Genomic DNA, 25220 nt, shown 5'->3' on the forward strand with positions numbered 1-25220 from the left:
GGAGGACATCCAGTCAGAGATGGAAGAAAGGCAAGCAGTGACATGTAGCAGGATGGCAGGGGAGAGGTCCGGGGAGGAGATATATATCTGATTGTCATCAGCGTACAGGTGGTAGTGGAATCCGAATGAGGTAATACAAACGTAATCCAAGAGAGGCAGAATAAACAGAAATTAGAAGGGGACCAAGGACAGAGCCTTGGGGGACTCCAACCGAGACAGGACGAGGGAGGAAGTATCATTAGAAAAGGAGACACTGAATGAGCGTCGGGAGGGATAAGAGGAAAACTACGAGAGGACAATCACAGAGACCGAGTGATTGAATGTTTCAAGAAGGAAAGCATGATCAACAGTGTCAAAGGCAGCATAGAGGTCAAGAAGAATTAGCATGGAGTAGTGGCCTTTGGATTTAGCTGTGATTAGGTGATTAGTACCTTTGATAAGCACAGTCTCAGTAGAGTGGAGAGGGCGGAAGCCAGATTGAAGAGGGTCAAGGAGAGAGTTGGAATTAAGGAAATGACATACGGGTGAGAGAGAGATTCACATGTGCTACTTTACATTGCCATGCTTGCACCTTTTCCCCATGTGACTTATATACAAATGTATATCCATAAGGACTTTCTTATCACAAGCAGAAATAATCACATAAATGCATCATTCAATTATTGGTCCTGCGGAAGCAGCAAAAACACATCAACTTCCAATAAACGGTAGACTAAATTAATAGGGTGAAGTCGTCTTCAGTTATATAGACATTTACCTGAAGCAGTTATTTATTTTCATGCATACGGCTTACACTGTGTTATAATATCCATGACCGTTAAACCACATTTCGGTCATTACTATTCAGTTTATAATAGGTATGAGGTGGCCAGACATGGCAGAGCTGAAGAGGGTGTTGCCATTCAATTGTCTGAAGCACAGTGTTGTTCGAGTGGCTATGTCATCTGTAAAGGAGACTACTGGTTCTGCATTTGATTGGGTGCTTTAATATTCAGTTAAAAGCAGCAAGCCTAGTTTTAAAATGTGCAAATGGACTGCAATATGACAGCCTCTTAGCTGTGTTAAAAGTTACTCTGCCATAATTTAATTGGAATGGAAGGCTATCACTTTACCCTAAAAGATGTTAAAATAATATTGATTTCACTGCATTGTAAGTCATTACAATTTGTCAGCTTTTATGTTGTAATTAAATTGCCTCAGGAAACCCTTGCAGAGTTTTTCAATTCCAGAAGCGGGTAGAGGAAGTGCATCATGCCATCCTCCGTATCTTAATTAGCTATAAATTGTTTTTTATAGCTAATCTGTTACCACTCCTTCTTGCAACAGGAAGATTGTTTGTTTATTAATCTGTTACTTTCCAAAAGCTAAGCACACTTAGACCCTTACATGAGAAATGTTTCTACGTTTCTATGCAGGGCAATAAATTATTTGTGTGTGTCCTAACTACTTAGGGCTCCATCATATGTCTTCTTGGCATATTGTTATGCATTTAGCCACTGCTCCTCTTAAAATCCTCTTTCTTGTTAGATGGTATTATAATCAGCCTTGCATGCAACACTGTGTGTATTGGCTCTTTGTCTTTTCTCATAGAGCCAATAAACACAACAATGCTATATACGGTGCCTATCACATTCTGTTTGGAAAGAGACTAACATTCTACACATGGTGTGTATCACATTCTGTGGGGAAAGAGACTAACACTCTAAACATGGTGCATATTACATTCTGTGAGGAAAGAGACTAACACTCTAAACATGGTGTATATTACATTCTGTGAGGAAAGAGACTAACACTCTAAACATGGTGCATATTACATTCTGTGAGGAAAGAGACTAACACTCTAAACATGGTGCATATTACATTCTGTGAGGAAAGAGACTAACACTCTAAACATGGTGCATATTACATTCTGTGAGGAAAGAGACTAACACTCTAAACATGGTGCATATTACATTCTGTGAGGAAAGAGACTAACACTCTAAACATGGTGCATATTACATCCTGTGAGGAAAGAGACTAACACTCTAAACATGGTGCATATTACATTCTGTGAGGAAAGAGACTAACACTCTAAACATGGTGCATATTACATTCTGTGAGGAAAGAGACTAACACTCTAATCATGGTCCATATTACATTCTGTGAAGAAAGAGACTAACACTCTAAACATGAAAGAGAAGAACGCTTTAGGCTTGAAACAGAGACAGCTAACACTAATTCTATAACATTTTCAAAGGGTACATTAGTGAGTCAATTCTTATGTAAGGATGAGGAGCATTCATTTGCAATAGGTAGTATTCCAAAATAATTCCAATAACTAAATAAGATGTATATAATGGATGCATACCAACATCAAGTTTATAATCATTTCATAACCCCACTAAAACAACTAGTTATAGACCTATTTCCTTGATAAACCTGGATGTCAAGATCTAGTCGAAGATTTTATCAAATCGCCTAAAATAAATAATACCATCTTTAACCCATGGTGATCAGGCGGGTTTTGTTAAGAATAGAGGTGCAGCAGATAATATCCGCAGAGTCCTTGACCTAATCCTTAGAAATAATTCCAAAAAACATAAGGCAGCCTTTTTGGCACTGAATGCCGAAAAGGCTTTTGATAGACGAAACTGGCAATTTATAGATTTGGTTTTACAACAATTCGGACTTATCTGTAATTTCAGAGATAGTATTATGATATTATACACAAATCCAACAGCAAGGGTTATTGGACCAGCCAAGGAGTCAAAATATTTTAACATCAAAAATGGCACAAGACAGGGATGCCCTTTGCCCCCCTTGCTATATATTCTGGCAATGGAGCCTTTAGCTGCTCTCATTCGACAAAAGGAGGAAGTGCAGGGCATCAGGGTTGGCCAAATCAAACATAAGTTAATTTTATTTGTGGACTTTAACAAATCCCCTAGAAACTATTCCGTCTGTGATGAAAGTGATCTCAGAGTATGGGGAATTCTCAAATATTAATCTTACTGAGACCCAGATCTTGACATTTGGTTTATCCTTGCCATATAGGGCCCATCTTAAAGATAAGTTTAACTGGGATTGGAAATCTATAGAATATTTAGGAGGGAAGATTCCATATTCCCTCGACAAACTGATCGGCACTCATAACTGTTTAACCATTAAGGAGCTTCTAATCACTCAATAATACCAGAGTGAATAATAGATATTGGGAACAACCCACCCCTCCCCTTGCATCAGAATGAATGAGTATGGTGTATGAATGTTTAGTTGCGTGTAAGTAGTGATTCATTTATTGGATATTTGAATATATTAAAGGAAAAATTTATTAGAAAGAGAAATAGAAAATAAAACCTTTTGCAAATTGGTAATGGTGAATTAAGCAACTTAGAAATAAATGACGAAAAAGGGTATATCCTTGTACAAGTTTACTTTATACCAATCTGATATATTTCTCAGAATAAAAAAAACAAAACACAAGGCAAATCAGTGGTTACTTTTCACTTTTAGCTTATGGTTATAAAGCTGTGTTTCTGAAGGGTCCCATTTTGCAATGTTTGTCACCAGCGACCATTGCCAGTGGTGGCCAAATCATAGACACCCAATTATTGTAAGACTACATATCCCATGATGCTTTGGTAACTTCTGGTGATCTACCCACTGGACACACCTGGCAGACAATATATGTAAAACAGGGCAAAGAGTCTGAAAGTGACTTTTGCCATTATGTGCAAAACTCCACCTACAACCTTCAAAATACACACATGATACATTGTAGTGTTTTGTTCAGAATCAATTTACTTTTCTTTTAGATGGTTACACATTGTCTCCTTTTTTTACTTTCTACTCTTAAAGCTGTCATTTTGTTTTTCTCCTTACCATAAACTTAGCTTCATCTGTTTTTGAGTGTGTTAATAGATATAGCCCCTTGTTTGTAAATATTCTATGTTTTAAATCCAATCTCTCTAAGCACCATCACATTGTGGGGGGGTGGGTTCACCAATTTGTTTCAGCCTATTTCCAAGCAATTTGATAAAACTAGCCTCTCTGCTGTGCTTGTGATATATGGAAACTCGCTTCTGATAGACTGCAACCATTGGGCTATTTTCATGCCCAGGCATGTCCCTTTATTCTACACTTCCAACCTTTTCTATTTCCCAGACTGCATATCGGGATCTTCTGCCAACTAGTAAGAAGGGGAGGAGAGGAGTGAACAAATAGGTGCAGAGGGACACCAGGAAACTGTCCCCAGAAAGCACAGATCGAGTGCATCATTAGATGTGTTAGAGCCAAGCCTAGAATGGCGAAACAGCTCTGTCTTCTTAATTTGCCCTTCATTGGCTAGCCTGCATGATTGCATGCATTCACACCAGACCTTCTAATTCTTCTGGTAGATCTACCCCTTTGGGCCGTGCCAGTGACATGATTCACATCACTGGCCCACCTCCTTTTACATCACCCACCAGCATCCTGCTTCACAGGATGTCAGTGTTGGGGGATATGGATTTGGTTGAGAGATGAAAGCGAGATATTGGCATAGGATATGTGTATTCTTATAAATGCATCATGTGAGTTTCCTTCAGCATTATAATTAGGCACATCGTATGGTCTCTAAATCCGGCCCTGCTTGTGAAAACAGTCCACAATAGAAAAGGAAGCTGCACTCATATAAAAAGTATTAGTGTGCTCTTGAACAAGGGCTGTCAATCCCTCAATGTCATTTAGTCAGAAGAAAAAGGTGGTCCAGACACTCCCATCATTTCAAGCAGCTTTATTGGACCCACAATAATTCTCTTATTAGTAAAGTGTGTCTGTTCAGGACGTATCTCACCCTCCACTCCAGCACTGCCATGTCCTCACAGAGTAGGGTGTTACACTTCTGTGATAACCACCTACGGTCCTCCAGTGCTCCACCAACAGTCTTCTGTGATTTACCTTATGGGGGTGCACATCCAAGGAGGGCAATCCTCCTCTATAATGCCGACAATGCTGGCTTTATTCTCAGCATGCTGGCATCTGAACAAACAAAGTGACGCCAATCACTCTGTTCCTTTATTCCCTAGCCAACACTAGCAGCATCAACTCAGGAGTTACTATAGCAACGACAATGCGCAGAAGGACTGCCTGTGGGCATAGTCTGTTGGCGAGGAATTGATTGACAAATGATAGAGACTTGACGTGTTACTATGTCTTCAGCTTTACTGTTATTATGATAACCAAACTGACAATTCTACCACTTGTTTAATCTTTCCTAATGAAAACATTACTGACTGTCCCACCAGCTAAGCATTTTCTAAATTGACTTGCAACGTGTCCACAATGAGGTATTGAGCTTGGTTTACTACCGTCCTCTTTATTGTAAAAAAATGCGTACATTTAACAAAGGAGCTCAAGATAAAGCTAATTGATCCATTTTAGTTCATGAGAAATTCCAAATTTATGTTTGGTGTATGGTAAAAATTTAAATACTGCCTTGTGTGAGAAGATTCTGAATACCAATAAATCGTTATTAACTATTGGATAATAGTGTAGTGTAAAAATAAAAAGGTATTCTAATACTATGCAAACTCACAGGATAAAAGATCAAAGTATGATAGCCGAAACTCAGTAACTGCTACTAAACGTGCAATCATTCTTCACAAAATAGGTTTTAATTATATCTTTAATAAGTGGCCCAATGAATTCCTTATCATTTCTTTTTCATAGTTAATAATAAAAATTAAACACTTCTATTAAACGGAAATAGTAGAAATTATGACTTTTATGTGATGGCAATAATTAAGTGTTAAGAAAAATAAAGAAAAAATATTATGTTACATCAAATTTTAAATAAAAAAAAAACTGTGTGGTATGTGCACGCCTTGAATTAGTATTTTAACATGGGAATCTCATGGATTGTAATAATTTGTGGCAGGTTCTTTCCATTAGATGTTAGAATTAAATGAAATTGAAATTTGTATAAATTCTACAGCAGTACTTTGCAGGTTATATATAAAGTGTAATCCTGAGGCAAATTTCTAACAGCGTAGAAACAAGTGGAACATTTTCTTTGTTTTCTATCGTGATTGCTCCATTTTACAATGCAAACTCTAGTACGGATATTAGAAATAGGATGCAAGTACTATGGGTGAAATAGCCATGGCTGGATTAAGAGTCCATTGGGCCTTGTGCTGACAATTATGATAATGCATTTATACCCTATGCTGTTCTCTCGCTTCCATCTCTCAAGCAAATCCTTACCCCCTAACTTCAGCATTCTGTGAAGCAGGATTCAGTGGGTGGGGTAAAAGGAGGTGGGCCAATGATGCAAATTAATTACTGACCAAAGAGATGTATATTCCTGGAAGGGGAGCAGGTTTGCCCAAAGAATTGCATGCCAGGAAGCCTACTAGTCATGCAGGCTGGCCAACTAAGGGTGAACAAGGCAGAGAATTGACTATACATGTGACTTTAGGCGTGAGGTGGATTTAAAAATGACTCAATGCAACTATCATTGTCACATACTTCATGAAGACAAAGCGAATAGGAAAGGAGGAGCGTTAAGGGACTTAGGGGAGTTACAGACATCCCAACTCTCGCGGTAGGTCCGGGAGACTCCCGCATGTTTAATGAGGTTCCTGAACACCCGCACACCATGTGTACTATCCCGGAAATCAAACACACAATCTGACATACAATGTGTGTCAGATTGTGTGTGCTTGAGTTTCAGGATATTACACATGATAAATGCCCTTTATTTTGAATGTCTGGTGTTAAGGGGCACAATGCTTGCCTTTTCCTGGGTGTGGGCAACCTATGCTATGCCACAACACTTACCTGTATATTTTATGACGTGTAGCTTACCACAGGTTTCTTTGAATAACAAATTAGGTGCTCAGAGTAAGTAAACTGATTCACTGAGTTAATGAAAAGCTAATTCATGCCTTACAGTGTCTGGGATGCTCAGCCAGACATATCTTACCATATTAAATATTGAAATTGGGTTTATTAACTTGATGTTTTAGTAGTACAATTAAAAGTTCTTCAGTGCATTCATTTTATTGTACCTTTTTAACATTATGTAAATGTGCTGTTTGTTTGTTTTTTTGTCTCTAAAGGCAGCGTCATCTGCGTTAAGCAGTTTGGGTCATGTCTACACAGCTATTGGTGATTACCCCAATGCTCTGGCCAGCCACAAGCAGTGTGTTCTACTAGCTAAACAATCCAAAGATGAACTGTCTGAAGCAAGAGAGCTGGGGAACATGGGAGCTGTCTATATTGCAATGGGGGACTTTGAAAATGCAGTCCATTGTCATGAGCAACATTTAAAAATTGCAAAGGACCTTGGAAACAAACGGGAGGAAGCACGAGCTTACAGCAACCTTGGCAGTGCCTTCCACTACAGAAGAAATTTTGACAAGGCAATGTCTTACCACAACCATGTTCAAGAACTTGCCCAGGAATTATCAGACAAGTCAATAGAAATGCGAGCCTATGCAGGTTTAGGACATGCTGCACGGTGCATGCAAGATTTGGAGAGAGCTAAACAATACCACGAACAACAACTATGCATTGCAGAAAGTCTGAAAGATCGGGCAGCTGAGGGAAGAGCTTCTTCAAACCTGGGTGAGTGTCCCTTTACTTTTAAATTCTAGCCTTCTTATCTAAGTTTTAAATATTTGAAATTCACAAAAATCCCAGTGTCACCCAAAATTGTGGGATACACTGGGAGGAAGCACAAAAGTATTATAATTGGCCAACAAAAACCTTAAACTTTATTCTCAATGATACAAACAATAATGGTCCACTTAAAAATAAAATATAAACAGTATGAAAACAGGGGTATAAGAGGTGGGTGGTGTCCACCTATGGACAGGTACGGAAGAGAGTATTTACAAAGAGAGGTAGAACGTCTGCATCCTTAAACTAGACTCATCCAAACCTCCCCTGTACACTGTGTCCCAAAACGCCAGAGAGGGAACCAAGAGGTTGAAAAAGATAAAGGTACTACAAATTCCCCATTAATAAAAATCTCTTGCTGTCCCTATATACCTTGGCACCGCACAGATCTAATCCATACCTGAAGCAGTAACCCTGAACACTCAAAACAAAAATTCAAACATGCATAGTGCTACCCAATCGCAAATTGAAAAATAAAAGCTCGACGCGCATTTCAGCGTGCTAAGATGCCGTTGTAAGGAGCACGCTGAAACAAGCATCAAGCTCTTTTATTTTCAATTTGCACTTGGGTAGCACTATGCACGTTTGAATTTTTGTTTTGAGTGTTCAGGGTTACTGGTTCAGGTAGGCATTAGCTCTGTCCTGTGCAGAGGTATGTAGGGACAGCGGGAGATTTTTTATTAATTTTCAAAACATCTTGTTTCACCCTATATATCCCCTTGGGGTGGGACAAACATTCCTTTTATTCCACCTGGATCAACTTTATAATTTATAATTTTGGTCACATGAATATACGATTGTAAGAAACAGACAAATAATGGGAGGACAAGCACTAGTTAGAGAAACAGCAATCACAGACAAAGGGAACCCTTTAGATAAACAACAACAAAAAATAAATGCAACAGGATGTGCCTAATGTCTAGTATTAGAAAGGAAAATTCTGAAAAAAGTCCATAGGTCACAGTCCAGAATTTTTTTGGTTCTTGTGGTACTTGGATATTTCAGAATACTTGGGTGTGGAGAGAAAGAAAGAGAGGAACCAATGGTGCAGGATGTTCAAAGTATTGGAAGAAGTAGTAATAGTAAATAAAAGAAAATCACAATTCAGATGTAAATAACACACCAACAAAAGACAAACTAAGAGGAAAAGAGATTGGAAATAGATAAAGAAAATAGGTTGTAAAAGAAGATTTAAAGCTACAGTAAATATTTTACCCATTTACCAATATTCAGTGCATCTCAGTTAGAGTGACCTACAATAACATTTAATATAAATATATAAATAATTACAGCTACAGGTCACTTCACTATATATATTTGTATGTACACTTCCCTGCAATGTGTGTGTCTTGTCATTGTCTGCCTTGTGAACAAGAACAACAATATTTTGTCTTCATACAAATTGTACTACGTTGGGATCATTCAGATCTTTTGATTCTTGTGAAATGATATAGGCTTTTCAAATCTCTTTTGCTAAATATGTTAAATATAATTTGATTTGAATTCATTAAAATATATTCACATTGGAGTGAATTTAGAAAAAAAAATATTAAATAATACCTCTCTCTGGCAACTAATATGTATGCATAGATTTAACAAATGAGTTACAAATGAGATTATTAAACAGAATAGTTTGCTACATATAATTTGGTTGCCCCACATGCTATTAATAAAATGATGAGCTTTGTAATTCATAAAATGCAATAATAGACGTGTCTTGGAATCTGAGTAACAGAAGGCTTTGTGTTATTATTTATAAGCAACGTTCTGCTTTTCACACCAGAGCATTGGGTACCAGTGGTATTTGTGGTTTTTTTTTTGAATATTTTTTCAATTAATAATTATCCATTGCATGTTTCATATATTTTGCTTTGTATTAATTTTATGTTGAATGTCACTTAATTTGTCAACTCTTCCTTTAGTTATACATTATGTATGAAGAACATAGGTAGGTATGTATATGGAAGCAAAAAGTAATATTCAAGTGGCACGGAAATTATCTCTGCACCATTGGCTTTGTTTCTCGTGGTAGCTCTATTTGGAATAGAAATAAACTGTACAAAAAAAGATATCTTGCTTCTTTCTCAAAAGGGAACAAATGTTCTCAGCGAGCAGTCCAGAGGTTTTGTTAGGAAGTATTTAAAATAGGAGGGAGGACAAAATGGTAATAAAATATCAATCCAATTGCCCCCCCAAAACAAGGTAAGAAAGTAACTATAGCAAGTGTGTTAAGAAATGATAAGCTTAGAGTCATGTCTACAAATGCTCGCAGTTTAGGGAATAAGATCCATGAACTTGTGGCAATAATGGCAACTGATAGTGTAGATTTAGTCACTGTTACTTAGACATGGTATAATGAGAAAAATGACTGGGACATAGCAATACCAGGGTACTCTTTATATAGAAAAGACAGGGAAGACAAGAAAGGGGGAGCGGTGGCCCCTGTATGTGAAGGATAGCATAAAATATAGCCTAATAAAAGTTAGTGAGGCGAACACAGAGTCCTTTTGGGTTACGTTAGAATTTGGAAATCACACAGTAACTCGTGTAGGTGTGATTTACAGGCCCCCTGGACAAATAGATAAGAGAGAGTTAGATAATCTACTAGTTGAGGAAATAGCTAAAATGAAGGGGGAAGTTATCATCATGGGTGACTTTAATCTTCCTGATGTGAATTGGAAAACCATAATAGCTGCTTGTGCCAGCAGCACACATATTCTAAACTCCCTACTGGGATTTTCTCTAAAACAAGTCGTTGAGGAGCTAACTCGTAAAGAGGCCATACTAGATTTAGTGTTAAAAAATGGAGATTTGGTATCAGATATTACTGTTGGAGAAAGTTTAGGATCCAGTGATCATCAGTCAGTGTGGTTTAATATAAGAACAGTGACTGAGTCACACCACACAAAAATAAAAGTTTTCGACTATAGTACAACAGACTTTTCTAAAATTAGAATATGTGTGTAAAGGAGTCATTATCAGACTGGAGCAATTTAAATGGAGTCCAGGAGAAATGGGATTATTTAAAACTTGCACTACTGAAAGCAACAGTAAATTCCATTAGGCTTGTCAGGAAGAGCAGAAAAATTAAGAAACCACTGTGGTACTCGGCAGCAGTGGCCAAAATAGTAAAAAACAAAAAGTTAGCATTTAGTAATTATAAAAAAAAAACACGGAGTAAGGAAGATGGGCAGATCTATAAGATTAGGCAAAAAGAGGCAAAGCAAGTTATAAGAGCCTTCAAAGCACACACAGAAGAGAGAATAGCACAGTCAGTAAAAACATGTATAGCTTGGAGGAAAGACAAGACGGGGGGGTATGATAGAAACATTTAAATACATAAAAGGAATCAACACAGTAAAGGAGGTGATTATATTTAAAAGACGGGAAACTACCACAACAAGAGGACATAGTCTTAAATTAGAGGGGCAAAGGTTTAAAAATAATTCAGGAAGTATTACTTTACAGAGAGGGTAGTGGACGCATGGAATAGCCTTCCAGCTGAGGTGGTAGAGGTTAACACAGTGAGGGTGTTTAAGCATGCGTGGGATAGGCATACGGCTATCCTAGACTTAAGATAAGGTCAGGGACTAATTAAAAGTATTTCGAAAATTGGGCAGACTAGATGTGCCAAATGGTTCTTATCTGCCGTCTCATTCTATGTTTCTATGTTTCTATTATATGATATACTCCATTAAGCAAGATTTTACCACGTTTTAAAATATGATCAGGGGTTAATTTGGTTTGGTTATGTAATAACTAATAATATAATTTTAGTCATTTCTTTATATAAAAGAATCCTCAGTAAGGCTTAGTTTAAAACCATCTACAGAATCAAGGTTATCCGTGGTTGCTCTACAGCTATATATTTTTGTCCAATTATCAACTTTAAGCTTTACTAAAGCCATGGGAATATCTAAACCAATTTACACTACAGAAGCATAAGTGAATTAAAATAGTTAAAACAGCTAGATATGATCACAATTAAAAATAAATCAAACATCTATTTTTGAAAAAGTATTATTCCAGTGATCTTTAAACTATATCTGTGTATGTCTTAAGGGATCACTATAGGGTCAGCAACACAAACATGTATTCCTGACCCTATAGTGTTAAAACCACCATCTAGCCCCCCTGGGCCCCTCATGCCTCCCTAAAAATAGCAAAATCTTACTTTTATTCAAGCCTGAAGCTGTAGCTCTGCATGCTGTTTGACTCGGAATAGTCAATAGCCAAAACCTGTCTGCTGACATAATCATAAGTCGTGGCCTGATCCAATTACAATGCATTCCAATAGGATTGGCTGAGACTGACAAAGAGGCAGATCAGGGGCAGAGCCAGCACAATTCAAACATAGCCCTGGCCAATCAGCATCTCCTCATAGAGATACATTGAATCAATGAATCTCTATGAGGAAAGTTCAGTGTCTGCATGCAGAGGGAGGAGATACTGAATGTTTGGATGCATTTTAGGCAGCCATGACCCAGGAAGGATCTCTAACAGCTATCTGAGGAGTGGCCAGTGGCCAAAAAGCCTGAAGGTAATGATTCTACTCATCAGAACAAATTCAATAAGCTGTAGTTGTTCTGGTGACTATAGTGTCCCTTTAAATTCACTGAAAATACAAGCAGAAACACAACAAATTGTAAATATAACAATCAGGAATATAGCATTTTATGTAAAATGATTTTAAATACATTAACTGTCGTATTTAAAAGTACATTCTTTATAGGATATATAGGATATAGTTAAAAGTAACAAAGTATCCCTCAAATCCCAGAAATCCCTCAAACATTTTACTGACGATCCCAACATTATGAGACCCCAAACCTATAATTACAAACTGCAAGAGACAAATTGTTTTATTCGGAAGTCTCCATGGAAATCACAGGCTGGTGAACAGGGCTTCTTATGAAGCTGAAGCTCCAGGCCTATGTCCATGGAATGGACCATTTGATTTAAAAAATAAAATACATTTAAAATATATATGTATGTAATTTTTTTTACTACTCTTTGAATGCTCTTGATTTTTGCAGAGGGAATTATGTATTGGAACTTGTGAGGGGTGTAAGGCAACAAAACCTGTGGAGCCCACCTCCCCCTATGAAAAAGTAGTATTTCATAAAGATAGAATCTTTGTAAAATACTCATATTGAGTGTGTTGGAATTTCACAAACATTTTGCAGAAATTCAAACCCAGTCAAAAGGTATACTGAGATAAAGCACTTTTTCCTACGCTTGTGCCAGTGACGGCTGCAGTGAATTGGCTTTATCTATGGAGGATCCTGCTGTCTCATGGGATACTCTATAAACGTCGATGCGGTACTCTCGAGTGTGCATGAGAGTACAGCAGTGACAGTGGTTCGAGATTTACAATAGCAACCACACTGCGCACTGTGTATCCTATACTTGGGAGAGCAGAAGGACCGCCTCTAGGCATACAGTTTTTTTGGCGAAGAATTGATTGACATGAGTTACAAAGGCATATTTGTAAAAGGTCTATGTCATCATCCTATGCCCTACCAAAAAAAAAGAGTATTTCATACAAACAGACTATTGGGGAAATGTAATGACAGGTGGGAGAAACACCTGTTTTAAAAGCGGTTATGTCACCCTCTACCTATCACCCAAAAATTCCACTGAATTTCAACACATTTAAAAGATATCATTAGACAAAGCAGGGATTACTTTGTTTTATGTATTCTCCCTCCACTAGACAAAAAATTAGCAAAAGCTGGAGTTACTGCCATCAAATTTTGTCAGATCGCCCAAAAACTCATTGTTTATGGAGGCTGCCATTGTCTTGTATGTGCGAGAGTTGATCACGTACATGGACTCCTGGCAGACGAGGTGCCAAGAGCTGAAGATGGTCCCTCAGATGTATATGGAGGCAGCTGTAAGGAACAACTTTAGGTGCCAAGCTTACCAAGTGGCAATGTCACCAACGGGGGACTTTAACTTCAGAAGGTGATAAAGCCACTTTAAACTGGCTTTCCTCCCAATCTGTACATTTGCTAGTAAATCTGCTAGCACAATGTATAGATAGAATGTAATGCTCTTTAAAAACGGCATAAACTGTACATTTGTTATTCATTACATTTCCTTACTATTGTGATGCTGTAATTTAACAGCTCTAGCTGCTCATCATTTTTATTGATCATACTGAAAGTGCTTTTAGCTGCAAACTCACATGGGTATAAATGTCTTTACAAAAAAATGACTAAAAATGCACCATATGAGATTTTCACTTCATTTTTAATGAATCCAAGAAGCATCAGTATTGCTTTTTCTATATAAGTTTAGAGTTGTGTCTGAAAACATGATATTAAAAAGTTTTATTTCCGTGTACTCATTAGCATCAAATTCATTTCTACCTCCTGGGAGTCACTAGAAGGCTGGGTATTCATATCAGTGCTCCATTAAACATATTGTTTAATAATATGTGCTACAAAGTTTACAGAATCATTAGATTGTAATTAGAGAAACAATCAAAAACTGTCAAGTTGTTGACCCTTGTGTTTAGTTGTCTTGAATGAGAGCATTTTATTCTGTTTTAGTAATACTTAAAATATATCACATTTTGCTAATGATACAGAGCCATAAAACTAAACAAAGTCAAACTTTTACCCATTGATTCGTGTGAGCTAAACATGTGGCACGGGTTTCAATATACACAATTATTATTAATATAAATAGATGGGGAATCTGGAGATGCCATTAACTTTGTATATGTCTATTACATATATAATCCTAACTACTCTTTATAGATCACTGGAGGGGATAAAGGAATGCACACATGTAACCCTGGCGCTATAGTGCTGAAATGGCTGTTTAGGTGATTTTACTCCTCTTTTCTCTCACACCGCGCTTTCGCATAGGAAAGCTTTGGTAAGCTATTTCACATGTACAGAAAAACTTTGCACTGGGCCAATCAGCACCTCCTCTATTGGAAACATTCAGTGCCTCCATGCAGAGCGTGAAGACACTGAATATCAGTGCTGCACACCGTGCAGCACTGGACTAGGAAGCACTTCTAGTGGTTATCTGAGTGACTACCACTAAAGGTGTTACTAGTCAGCAATGTAAACACTGTTTTTTCTCTGAACAGGCAGGGGCAGGCTATAGACACCTGAAATATTACATGAAACTTTAGTGGTTCTTTTTTTCCCAAGGTAAGTTAGAAATACAGAAAGGAGTAGACAATGAGATCAGGGCCGGCCTTAGGCATTTAGACGCCCTGTGCGAAAAATCTTCACAGCGCCCCCCCCCCCCCCCGTCATCCATGTATGCTGTTATGTTTGTGTTGTCTGTGTATGTAATAGTACGTGTGATGACTGTGTGTGATATGTATGCTATGTGTGATATTTGTAATGGGTATATTAACAGTGTGTGATATGCGTGTATTGGTTGTATGTGACACACACACACACACACACAGAGTCAGACGGCCATACACACACAGGAAGACATCCACACACGCACAAGCAGACAGTCATACACACACACACAGGCAGACAGTCATACACACACACACACACGCAGACAGTCATACACACAGACACACACAGACACACACAGGCAGACAGTCATACACACAGAGGCAGACAGTCATACACACAGAGGCAGACAGTCATACACACAGAGGCAGACAGTCATACACACAGAGGCAGTCATACACACAGAGGCAGTCATACACAGTCACACACACAGAGGCAGACAGTAATACACACAGACAAACACACAGAGGCATACAGTAATACACACAGACACACAGTGGCAGACAGTAATACACACAGACACACAGTGGCAGACAGTAATACACACAGACACACAGTGGCAGACAGTCATATACACACACACGCAGACAGTCATACACACACACACGCAGACAGTCATACACACACACACACACACAGACACACACAGGCAGATAGTCATACACACAGAGGCAGACAGTCATACACACAGACACACACACAGAGGCAGACAGTCATACACACAGACACACAGAGGCAGACAGTAACACACACACACACACACAGAGGCAGACAGTCATACACATAGGCAGAGAGTCACACTCACATGACAATCACACAGTTACCTGTGGAGTTAATTGTAGAGGCAGTGCAGCTCCTGGTGACTGGTGGGGAAGCAGGACTCCTTCCTGCTTCCCCTGCAGCAGTTTTCCGGCGCTTTTAGCTCCGCCCCCGCCGCACGGTAAGCTCCGCCCCCGCTGCAAATGTAAAAAAAAAAAAAAATTTTTTTTTTTTTTTTTTTTAATCGGCTGTGCGGCCGCACGGCGCCCCCTGCTCCATGGCGCCCTGTGCGGCCGCACAGCTCGCACACCCCTAAGGCCGGCCCTGAATGAGATAATAGTGAAGTCATTACAGGATTTCAAGTAAACATTTCCATCATGGGAATTCCACTGTGCAATATTCACAACATATAGTTTGGTTCAGGTTAGAGTTTCTTACAGAAGAAAGAGAATTACAAACAAAGGGGCAATTACGTACAGTTTCACATTTTTTTTGCTTTGCTTTCTGAGGCCATCTGTACAATAACGTTAGCTTAGGTATTGTGGCATTGAAACCTTATTTGCGTGACAGGCTGCCCAGTGACTACAGCCCAGGATAAACCCATGTTAGAAGCTTCTAATGACTATGGTGTCCCTTTAATGGTGCAAAAATTGGGATTCAGTTGCTACAATGCCTGTGTTCCAATAGCGCCAGAGTCTTTACACTACTTGTGCACAGTTTGCCGAAAGTGTCACGCTAAGCACCATATAAACTCTGAATTATTGTAAAGCTGTTTGTATCTGCAGCCACTCTCAGATCTGTAATTTGTGAATATCTATAGCAATATTTTTCAAAATGGTATGTGGTTTCCACAGCCTGAACTGAGCTCTTGAAACCACAAAATGAGTATGTGCGTACTGCATTTCTACAGTAAATCATCATAGCCCAATTCTCTAAACAGTAAACCAGGTATGTATAAACTGATAGCAGCTGCAGTATTGCTGATTAATTTTATCAGATAAATTACTTTGGAATTAAACTATTTATCCCATAAACCTCTGCCGGACATGGGTTAATGGATTGGATTAAATTTCATAGAGCAAAAATGCTTTAGAATACTTGAAAAAGCAGTTGAACTAATACAGCACTAAAGTATTGTTTTTGTTTTTTTCTATACATTTATAAACAATTAAAAAGTGCAGTTTTGGACATAGAACTGACCTTTAATTAAAGTTAGTAGAATATGTTATACTTGGCACTGATGTGGTCATTAACTCAGTGTAACTAATATGTTAAGCAGACATTAGCATGTAAGCATCAGCCTATTGGGGAAATGACACATCTAATGAGGATTCAATTACACATAAAATGGGATACATAGGACCGTGTTCATCAAATAAAAAGTGTTCTAGGCCAGAGTGCTAGGTTACACTGGTAGTAGTTGTACAAATTTACCTCAAAACAGCTTCATATTTACAGCTTCAAATTTACCTTAAAACCGCTTCAAATGTACCCCAAAACAGCTAGTGGGTATATGCTCAGTTTTACCATGATAAAGAAATAGCCACCATTTATTATTCTACTGAATTGTAGACAGTTTTTTTTTTTCTGTAATAGAAACATAAATACTTGGTACATAAGCAACACAAATAATACACTGTCCTAAATTGGAAAACTAAATGACAGAGCATATGACAGGGCCCTGGTGCAAGAGTTCCCCCCTCCCCATCACAAGGATGGCGATAGGTAGATCCCCATCTATTGTAAAAGTCCTACAATCCTTTGTCAGCTGGGGATCTACAATTTGCCCATCCTTGCATACTTGTATTTAGAACTGAGCAGTGTTTGAGTGTTTGAATCTAAGCATGGTTTTGTATGGAGTTTGTGTGTGTGTGTGTGAATATAAGGTGTAACTTGTGTGTAGTGTTTGCCTTTGAATGTAGAGGTGTGTGTATATGTAGCTTTTACGTTTGAATGCAAGGGTATATTTGTGTGTAATTTTGAAGTTTGAATGCTGAGATGTGAGCACATATAAATACACACTGACACACATACAAATACAGATACACACTGACACAAATACAAATACACACACATGCAGATATACAGACACACAAACAGATACAAACACTGACACACATACAGATACACTGGTACAGGCATGCAGATATACAGACCGATACACAGATACACATATACACGGGCACACACTGAAACACGTGCAGACACACAGACACACAGATAAACAGACACAGGATTTTCCCAGAGGGATCCTGAGTATGTATTCACCATACCCAAACTTATTGTGCAGTATGGTTTTCATCAATATATGGGACATATACACTATTGGTGTGCAAATGACATACAATGATGCAGAACCTGGTGCCCATGGACTCAGGGAATAAGTAGGTATAGTGTCTAACAGTTTGCTTATCATGTAACAAAGATGCTCAGTTCCTGGCAATCTGCAGACCCCGAAAACCAAAAGGCGATGGTAGGGCATTGATAACCTGTAAGCATAAGCTGTGCACTGTCAGGCAATCACAACCCCAATCCCTGCTTTGAATTGATATGGCACAAGTCAATGTATAATTCTGCCTTCACCATATTATAAATGGCTGCAGGTGATTGGAGACTGAGCATTCCTGCTAAATGGTAAGTAAACCATTAAACCATGATGCAGCATCTGGGACCTACGTACTTTTAGCACCATAACCATTTCAACCAACTGAAGTAGGCATGGTGTCTTAGCTGGTTGATAAAATGGATATAGTTATACTTGCAGTGGATATTAGTCTTTAAGTCTTTAACAATTAAGCTTGCATTCAGTATTTAAACAATTCAGAAAACAGTATAGTGTTCCATTCTCCACTATATACATTTTGCCAGTAAACAGCTTTGACAGAACAGCTACAATCTAGTTAAACTTTTAGAGAATCGCTGGAATGGCGCTTAAAATTCAATCTCAAGTGCATTGTACAATTGAACATGCAAAGAAAAAAGTGTACAGCTGCCGAAGTAGTCTAAAGGGAGACGTAATAAGCAGTGAATCTGAAAGCTGTACAGAAGAGACTAGGATGCTTTTTGCAAGTTTTCAAATCCTTTACAACAAAGATGTCTGGATTTCAACCAGGAGACCCATGCCGTCAATATTATGAAAGCAGATGGTCGTAGACGATCTGGCTTGTAAAACTACATTACCCCGACTGGCTGTATTGCAGTGGGTCGGTAAATGTCTAATAATTAAGCATTAATAGATTTCATTAGCACGCATTGTAATTCAGTACTGGACAGATTTATGTATGTTTTAGGGGTCAGCTTTGTTTATTCATTATTAGAAACTAGGAAGAAATGCATGCAAAATCATATTTAGGCTCCAGATGTGCTGTGTTAGGATTCACGACTTTGACATTTGTTCAGCTCTGTGATAAACTGACTTATCTACTTGATATGATTAGTGAAAATATACGCATTGCAGTAATGACATATAATAAAAAAAAAATTGTAATATATATTGTTTATTCAAGGTAAAAAAAAATTGAAATTGACCAGAGTCCCATGTATTCAGCCAGATGAATGAAATACTAATATTTGATAAATTAAAGCAAGCCTCTAAAAGTTTTGATTCCAGTGGGGCAGTCCTGATTTTGGTGTCCAGTCCCAGCATCCCAATTTTGTTCTTGGAGTGTCCTTTTAAATCACTAAATGGATGCTTTTTTTTTACGACAGATGTTCTTACATATGTCACTTTTTATGTATAGAAACATTACGTATATAGAGGTGTCTAACTTACTACTGTAATATGAAAAGGCATAATTCACTGCTGTGTAACAAAAAAAATACATTATGTTTGTTTACGTGATTCTACCGAGGCTTGCAAAATGCTTTCTATAGCTATTCCACAAGTTACCGTAGTTTATTTTGAGCTACGTTTCCACAAATTAAAAGGCCCTATAGAATGCTAGTGAGTATATGTTTATCATATACCATGTTTGTTTCATGCATTATGATTAACTGGTTACTCAAAGCACCATGACCACTTCAGTGATTTGAAGTGGTCATGGTGCCTGGAGTCTGTATGTGCAGCAATTTGCTTTGAAATGCTGCACATATGTTGAGCCCACTTGTCAGAGATGTAACTCCACCTCCAGCAGCATCACTGAGACTCCACTAGCCGCCATGGGACAAGTTCCAGGCTGGCTAATGTCAATTCTGTCCATATATCCTACACATTGAATTAATCGTCTGAGAGTTGCCAGCTGACACTCACAGCCATTGAATGGCTGGTGGGATCAATCTCCAGCTTCTGTAGCAGATGCAGTTACCAAGGTAAGCGGTCAAACTTGGGCAAAATGGATTGCTCTAGTATCAGGATATGGAGCCAGGATACGCCCTGCATCATTAACACTAACATACACTAGTACTGATATAATAGTATTAGTACTAGTGTAATATATTATGTTTAACATTCCCAGAGGTAAGAAGTAAGGATTACACTCATATGTACTGGAGCCTAGCAGTTGCTCCTAGGGTACAGCATGTAGTGGTATGATCCTAACTCTGGCATGGCACAGGCCCTCTCTGTGCAGATATAAAATAGAACAAATAAAAACGTACTTACATGGAAAAGAGCAATATCAGATAGCTAAGCTCATAGGTGCATTGTATCCCCCGCTAAGAATACAAGGAGGAAGGCAACAGTAGTAAGGTAGTAATTTAAAAAAACAAAAACAATGTTCAATAGTACACTAACATATTTCACCATACATTGGGCTTTATCAAAGTGTATATGTAAAAATAAATAAATAATGTAGTGGTTATGGCTTGGAGAAACCCCTTGATTGGATGCATATTTCTACATCATAAATCTAGTACGGACGGATACATAAGAAAATGACTGTAATGTAATATTTTTATTATCCATTTTATTACAATTTGAATGTATGTACCGTATATAGATAACAAGGATTTTTCTATTGCATTAGTGGAAACTTGGGCTTATTTATTAACTCCTTAAGGATACAGATTCAGAAGTAAAAGGCTAGCATGATGGAAAATGCCCTTAAGGGGTTAAGTAAAGAATGTTACATTGCTTAGGTTCAACCATCATAGTTTAAAATGTGCAATCCCTAATGTCAATATCCCACACTTCCCAGTTTAGTGAATACGGTGTTCATGCTTATTCGAGCTAGTCCAATGTAGCTAAGATTTTTATGCAGTGATTCTTTATCTCCCATATTCTTCCGTCTCAAAATGTAGCTGGATAAAATTCAGTATGTCTGCTCCACGGTCATATAAACTGTAGTCCAGCTCCCAGGCCTTATTATGCCATGATGTCAAAACTGTTTCATTTCAACTGCGGATTATTATTTGATGGATGAAAACACATGGTTCCTTGGAAGTCTAATCAGGTTTACTAAGATCTGATTGTTTAAATTGGGGATTGAATTCTTTTTTAAATGCCAAGCTATCTGTCATTATCCTTCGTAATATGGGGAAAGATCAAAGATAAACTAATTAGCAACAGTGCACTATGGAAGAGATTCACAAATGGCTTGCTGTATTTATATAACATTTTTGTATACAATTTCATTTAAAAAAATAAACAAAGCAATAGAAACTAAATATCTTCTTTTTTTTTTTTTAAATCATAGTTAATGAATAAAAGAACAATAGATTGTTAAGAATTAAATGATATAGCTCTCAGCCAAAATGGAGGAAATTACATTAATTAAAAATAGCAGTAATCTGCATAGTTTGGAAAGAATGTTCAACAACTTATATTTACGTATCATCATTTTTTACTGTTCCCTGAATCCCATTATAATGATTATCAACACCTGCTACTGGTAAACATTTGTTACGGCTGTAAAGGCAGAAAACAAAATAATGGTATAATATTTTGAGAATGGATTTAGAAGAAACACCATTTACTTTTACCATTAAACAGTTAGTGTCCTTTGTCCAGATAAAAAAAAAATAAAGACAATTAAAAACAAATTACCATTTGAGACATGGGACCTAGATAATCAAAACTAGATTTGCTAGTATCTATCATCGGAATTATGTTTCATTACTACTAGCCCAGAAAAATCTTCAGATAATTCATATAGATTACATGGATGTAGACAGTGCTCTCGGAACCTTTTGAATGTTTGTTTATCTGTCTGTCAAATGATATTGTGTAATACATTATCATATTGTATCATTGCAATTGTATGTGGTATTTGTCAGATTTGTAAGATCTTAAAGCAGATCTGTCACGATTGTGATCCATTAATCTTTTACCCCTGAATTACCCTCAAACATTTTTGGACCCAGGACCCTCTTTACTTACCATTATTCTTCTATTACTTGTCCCTGTGTGTCCTCTTTCTCAGCACCCCAACCTAATGTTTCCAAGGTGGCTGCATCAGGATATGGTATACTTTGTCCATAACATAAGGGACACTCCAGGCACCCAGACCACTTCTGCCAATTGGAGTGGTCTGGGTGCCATCTCCCACTACTCTTAACCCTGCAAGTGTAACTGCAATAATTACCTTGCATGGTTAACTCCACCTCTAGTGGCTGTCTACTAGGCAGAGTTTAAGCAGGCATGGGATATGCATAAGGCTATCCTAGATATATCCTAACTATAAGATAAGGCCAGGGACTAATGAAAGTATTTAGAGAATTGGGCAGACTAGATGAGCAGAATGGTTCTTATCTGCCGTCACTTTCTATCTTTCTATGTTTTATCAAAACAATGTTTTTTTTTTTTTTGGAGTAACCATTTAACTCTAAATTGCTCCCTGCAGACTTCCTCCATACACTGGCTGGATGGAACAGCTGTACATGCAGGCTTCCTACTCTGAAAAGGTGCAAATTACATCCCAAAGCTACTAGTGTGAATTGTGGATATGATTGTGTCATTTGTGGGGGAGGGAGGCATGTAATGCTGTCAGCATAGGAGTCAAGCCCAGGAAGGTCAAATTCCATGAAGTAAAAATAACATTTCATCTATACATTTGCTACCAATTAGGCTAGCACGATGCACTGATGACATTTTATGATGTTTAAAGTTACACCCAGTCAGGTAATGCATGACAAATGCACTTTAATGATAGCTAATCTTTTTACCTCAGATATTTCTGAACTACTTTTGTCATGATGCACTGCCAGACATAATAGATAAAGGAACACTTTAGTGTTAGAAATACAAAGATGTATACCTAACATTAACATGTAAATACACACACACATTCACTGACAGATACGCATACACTAGCTAACAGAAACACACACTCGCTAACAGAAACACACACACACACTAACAGACACACTCACACTCACTAACAGACAAACACACACTCACTGACAGACACACACAGACACACACTCACTCACTAGCAGACACACACACACACACACTAACAGACACACACACTCACAGGCAAACACACTCACACTAACAGACACACACAGTCAGACACACACTAACAGACACACTCACACTCACTCACTAACAGACACACACACTAACAGACAAAACAAACTAACAGACACACACACACTAACAGACACACTCACATTAATACATTTTCTATTTTTTTAATTTAACCCTCCCCCCCCCCCCCCCCCCAGCCTCCTTACCTTTGGGAATGCTGGGGCAGGGGGGGTCCCTCTCTCCCTGGGGGTCCAGTGGCTGCTGGGCGGTCGGGCGGCACTGGCGGGCGGCTGACGAGGGAGCACTTCCTCTGAGCTGTCTGCTCAGCTCCCTCGCGCGCTGCACGCAGATTGAGGCTGGGAGCCGGAATATGACGTCATATTCTGGCTCCCATCCTCACTCTGCGGGCGGCGCGCGAGGGAGCTGAGCAGACAGCTCAGAGGAAATGCTCCCTCGTCAGCCGCCCGCCTGCCCATCAGCCTGCCTTGTCAGTTAGCTGCAAGGCTAACAAGGCATTTGTCCTGGGCATTTGGGGGCGGCTTTTTTTGCCGCCACCTGGAAAATGCCACCCAAGGCAAATGCCTTGTTTGCCTCGCGGCTAATACGTCCCTGGCTGATGGTCACATACTACAGTTCCACTATATATATGTATATATATATATAAAACAAAGCTAAACGTTATAAATATGTTAAAGGGACACTCCAGACACCCTAAAGCACCAAAGTATCTTGCATGCGTTTATGAGATAAATCGACAATCAGAAGAGGGTTCATTCATGAAAAAAAAAAATAGAGAGGCCCAGCCATGAATTAAGTTAACTGATTGAAGAAGCAAGTCTTGCTCATATGTAAAATGTGTTAATAAATAACTGGTCCTGGTTCTGATGCTTCGTTGGAACAATGTAACAAGCTGTAAGAGAGAGGATAGTAATAACTGTCCTCAAGGTTAGCAGAAATATATAATCTGCCTATTGTCTGAAACAAATATATCAAATAAATAGGTTTCTCCTTCCAGTATATGAGAATTATATAGGATTATATTTGTAAGGTTCAGTGAACATATTATTGTTAAGCAGATCAATTCAGTTGTGTCACTATAAATTATGGCTAAGGCACCAGAGAAATATGTTTATTTTAAATGTTTTTTTGTATTGTATTGGAAAAGGTGTTTAAAGTAAGTGCATTTTCCTTTGAATTTTTATATTTTCTTTACAGACTAGAAGTCCCTAGTTACTTACATGGTATATGGGTTCAATCCCTTCTTATAAATCAAAGCATTTATTTCTATATGGAGTATTTCATTATTTAGATTTTTTTTTATAGAGCCAAGATATTATGCAAAGCTTTACAATATTACATTGGGGATGCATAATAGCAAGTATATAAACAGAATGACGTTGGCAGATTTAGGACCTGAATACAGTCCACCTCAATCGAGTTTACAATCTAGGAGTAGCTAATTTATACTACTGTTAAACCAAGTATTTTGCTGTATCTCAATATGCTATTGAATAAAAGGGACAATTTAAGGCCAAGCCATATCCACTAATGTTTAAAGTTAAATACTTAAAGTTAAATACTCTCGGAGCGCTAAGTTATACAAAATATATATAGGGGCCAAAAAATGAGTATAGCCCGTACTTAATTACAGATTGTTAATGTACTATGTACAGAATTAATATATATTCTAGCTACAACACTTCAATGTGTTCCCTTCACCACACAATATAGATAGTCCAAAAATATATTACAAGAAGTGGAGCGACAATTAGGTGATCAGCCTCTTTCCACAAGCAACCAAAAATTAAGAAATGAAGGAATAGGTATACTTATACTCTTCAATGGATAGTAGTCATACGTTCAAAGTCATATGTTGTATATAAAAAAGAAAAATGTAAAAATAATGATGGTGCAGATCTGTATATATGGTGTTTGAGATTTTTTTTATAGTGTCGCTCCACTTCTTGTAATATATTTTTGGACATATCCACTATTGTAATGCTTTTTTTTTTAATCATTTTTTTTTCCCGAATCATTTTCAAGTGGTTTGACAAAATCAGTCTCGTTCCGTATCCAAAGGTCAAAACCTCTGCTGCTGTCAACAAAAATAAAAGGAAATGTCATATTCTAATTTT

General features: G+C 37.9%; 1 protein-coding gene across 1 annotated transcript in view; it reads left to right on the forward strand.

The window, feature by feature from the left end:
- The window catches only part of TTC28 (tetratricopeptide repeat domain 28), a 521381-nt gene that overhangs the window by 299127 nt on the left and 197034 nt on the right, over positions 1 to 25220 (forward strand). The window contains exon 6 of the mRNA XM_063454614.1: positions 7080 to 7587. Within this exon, the coding sequence (XP_063310684.1) occupies positions 7080 to 7587 (508 nt within the window). The remainder of the gene's footprint in view (positions 1 to 7079; positions 7588 to 25220) is intronic.

The sequence above is a fragment of the Pelobates fuscus genome, chromosome 5 (genome assembly GCF_036172605.1).
Source record: "Pelobates fuscus isolate aPelFus1 chromosome 5, aPelFus1.pri, whole genome shotgun sequence".
NCBI lineage: Eukaryota > Metazoa > Chordata > Amphibia > Anura > Pelobatidae > Pelobates > Pelobates fuscus.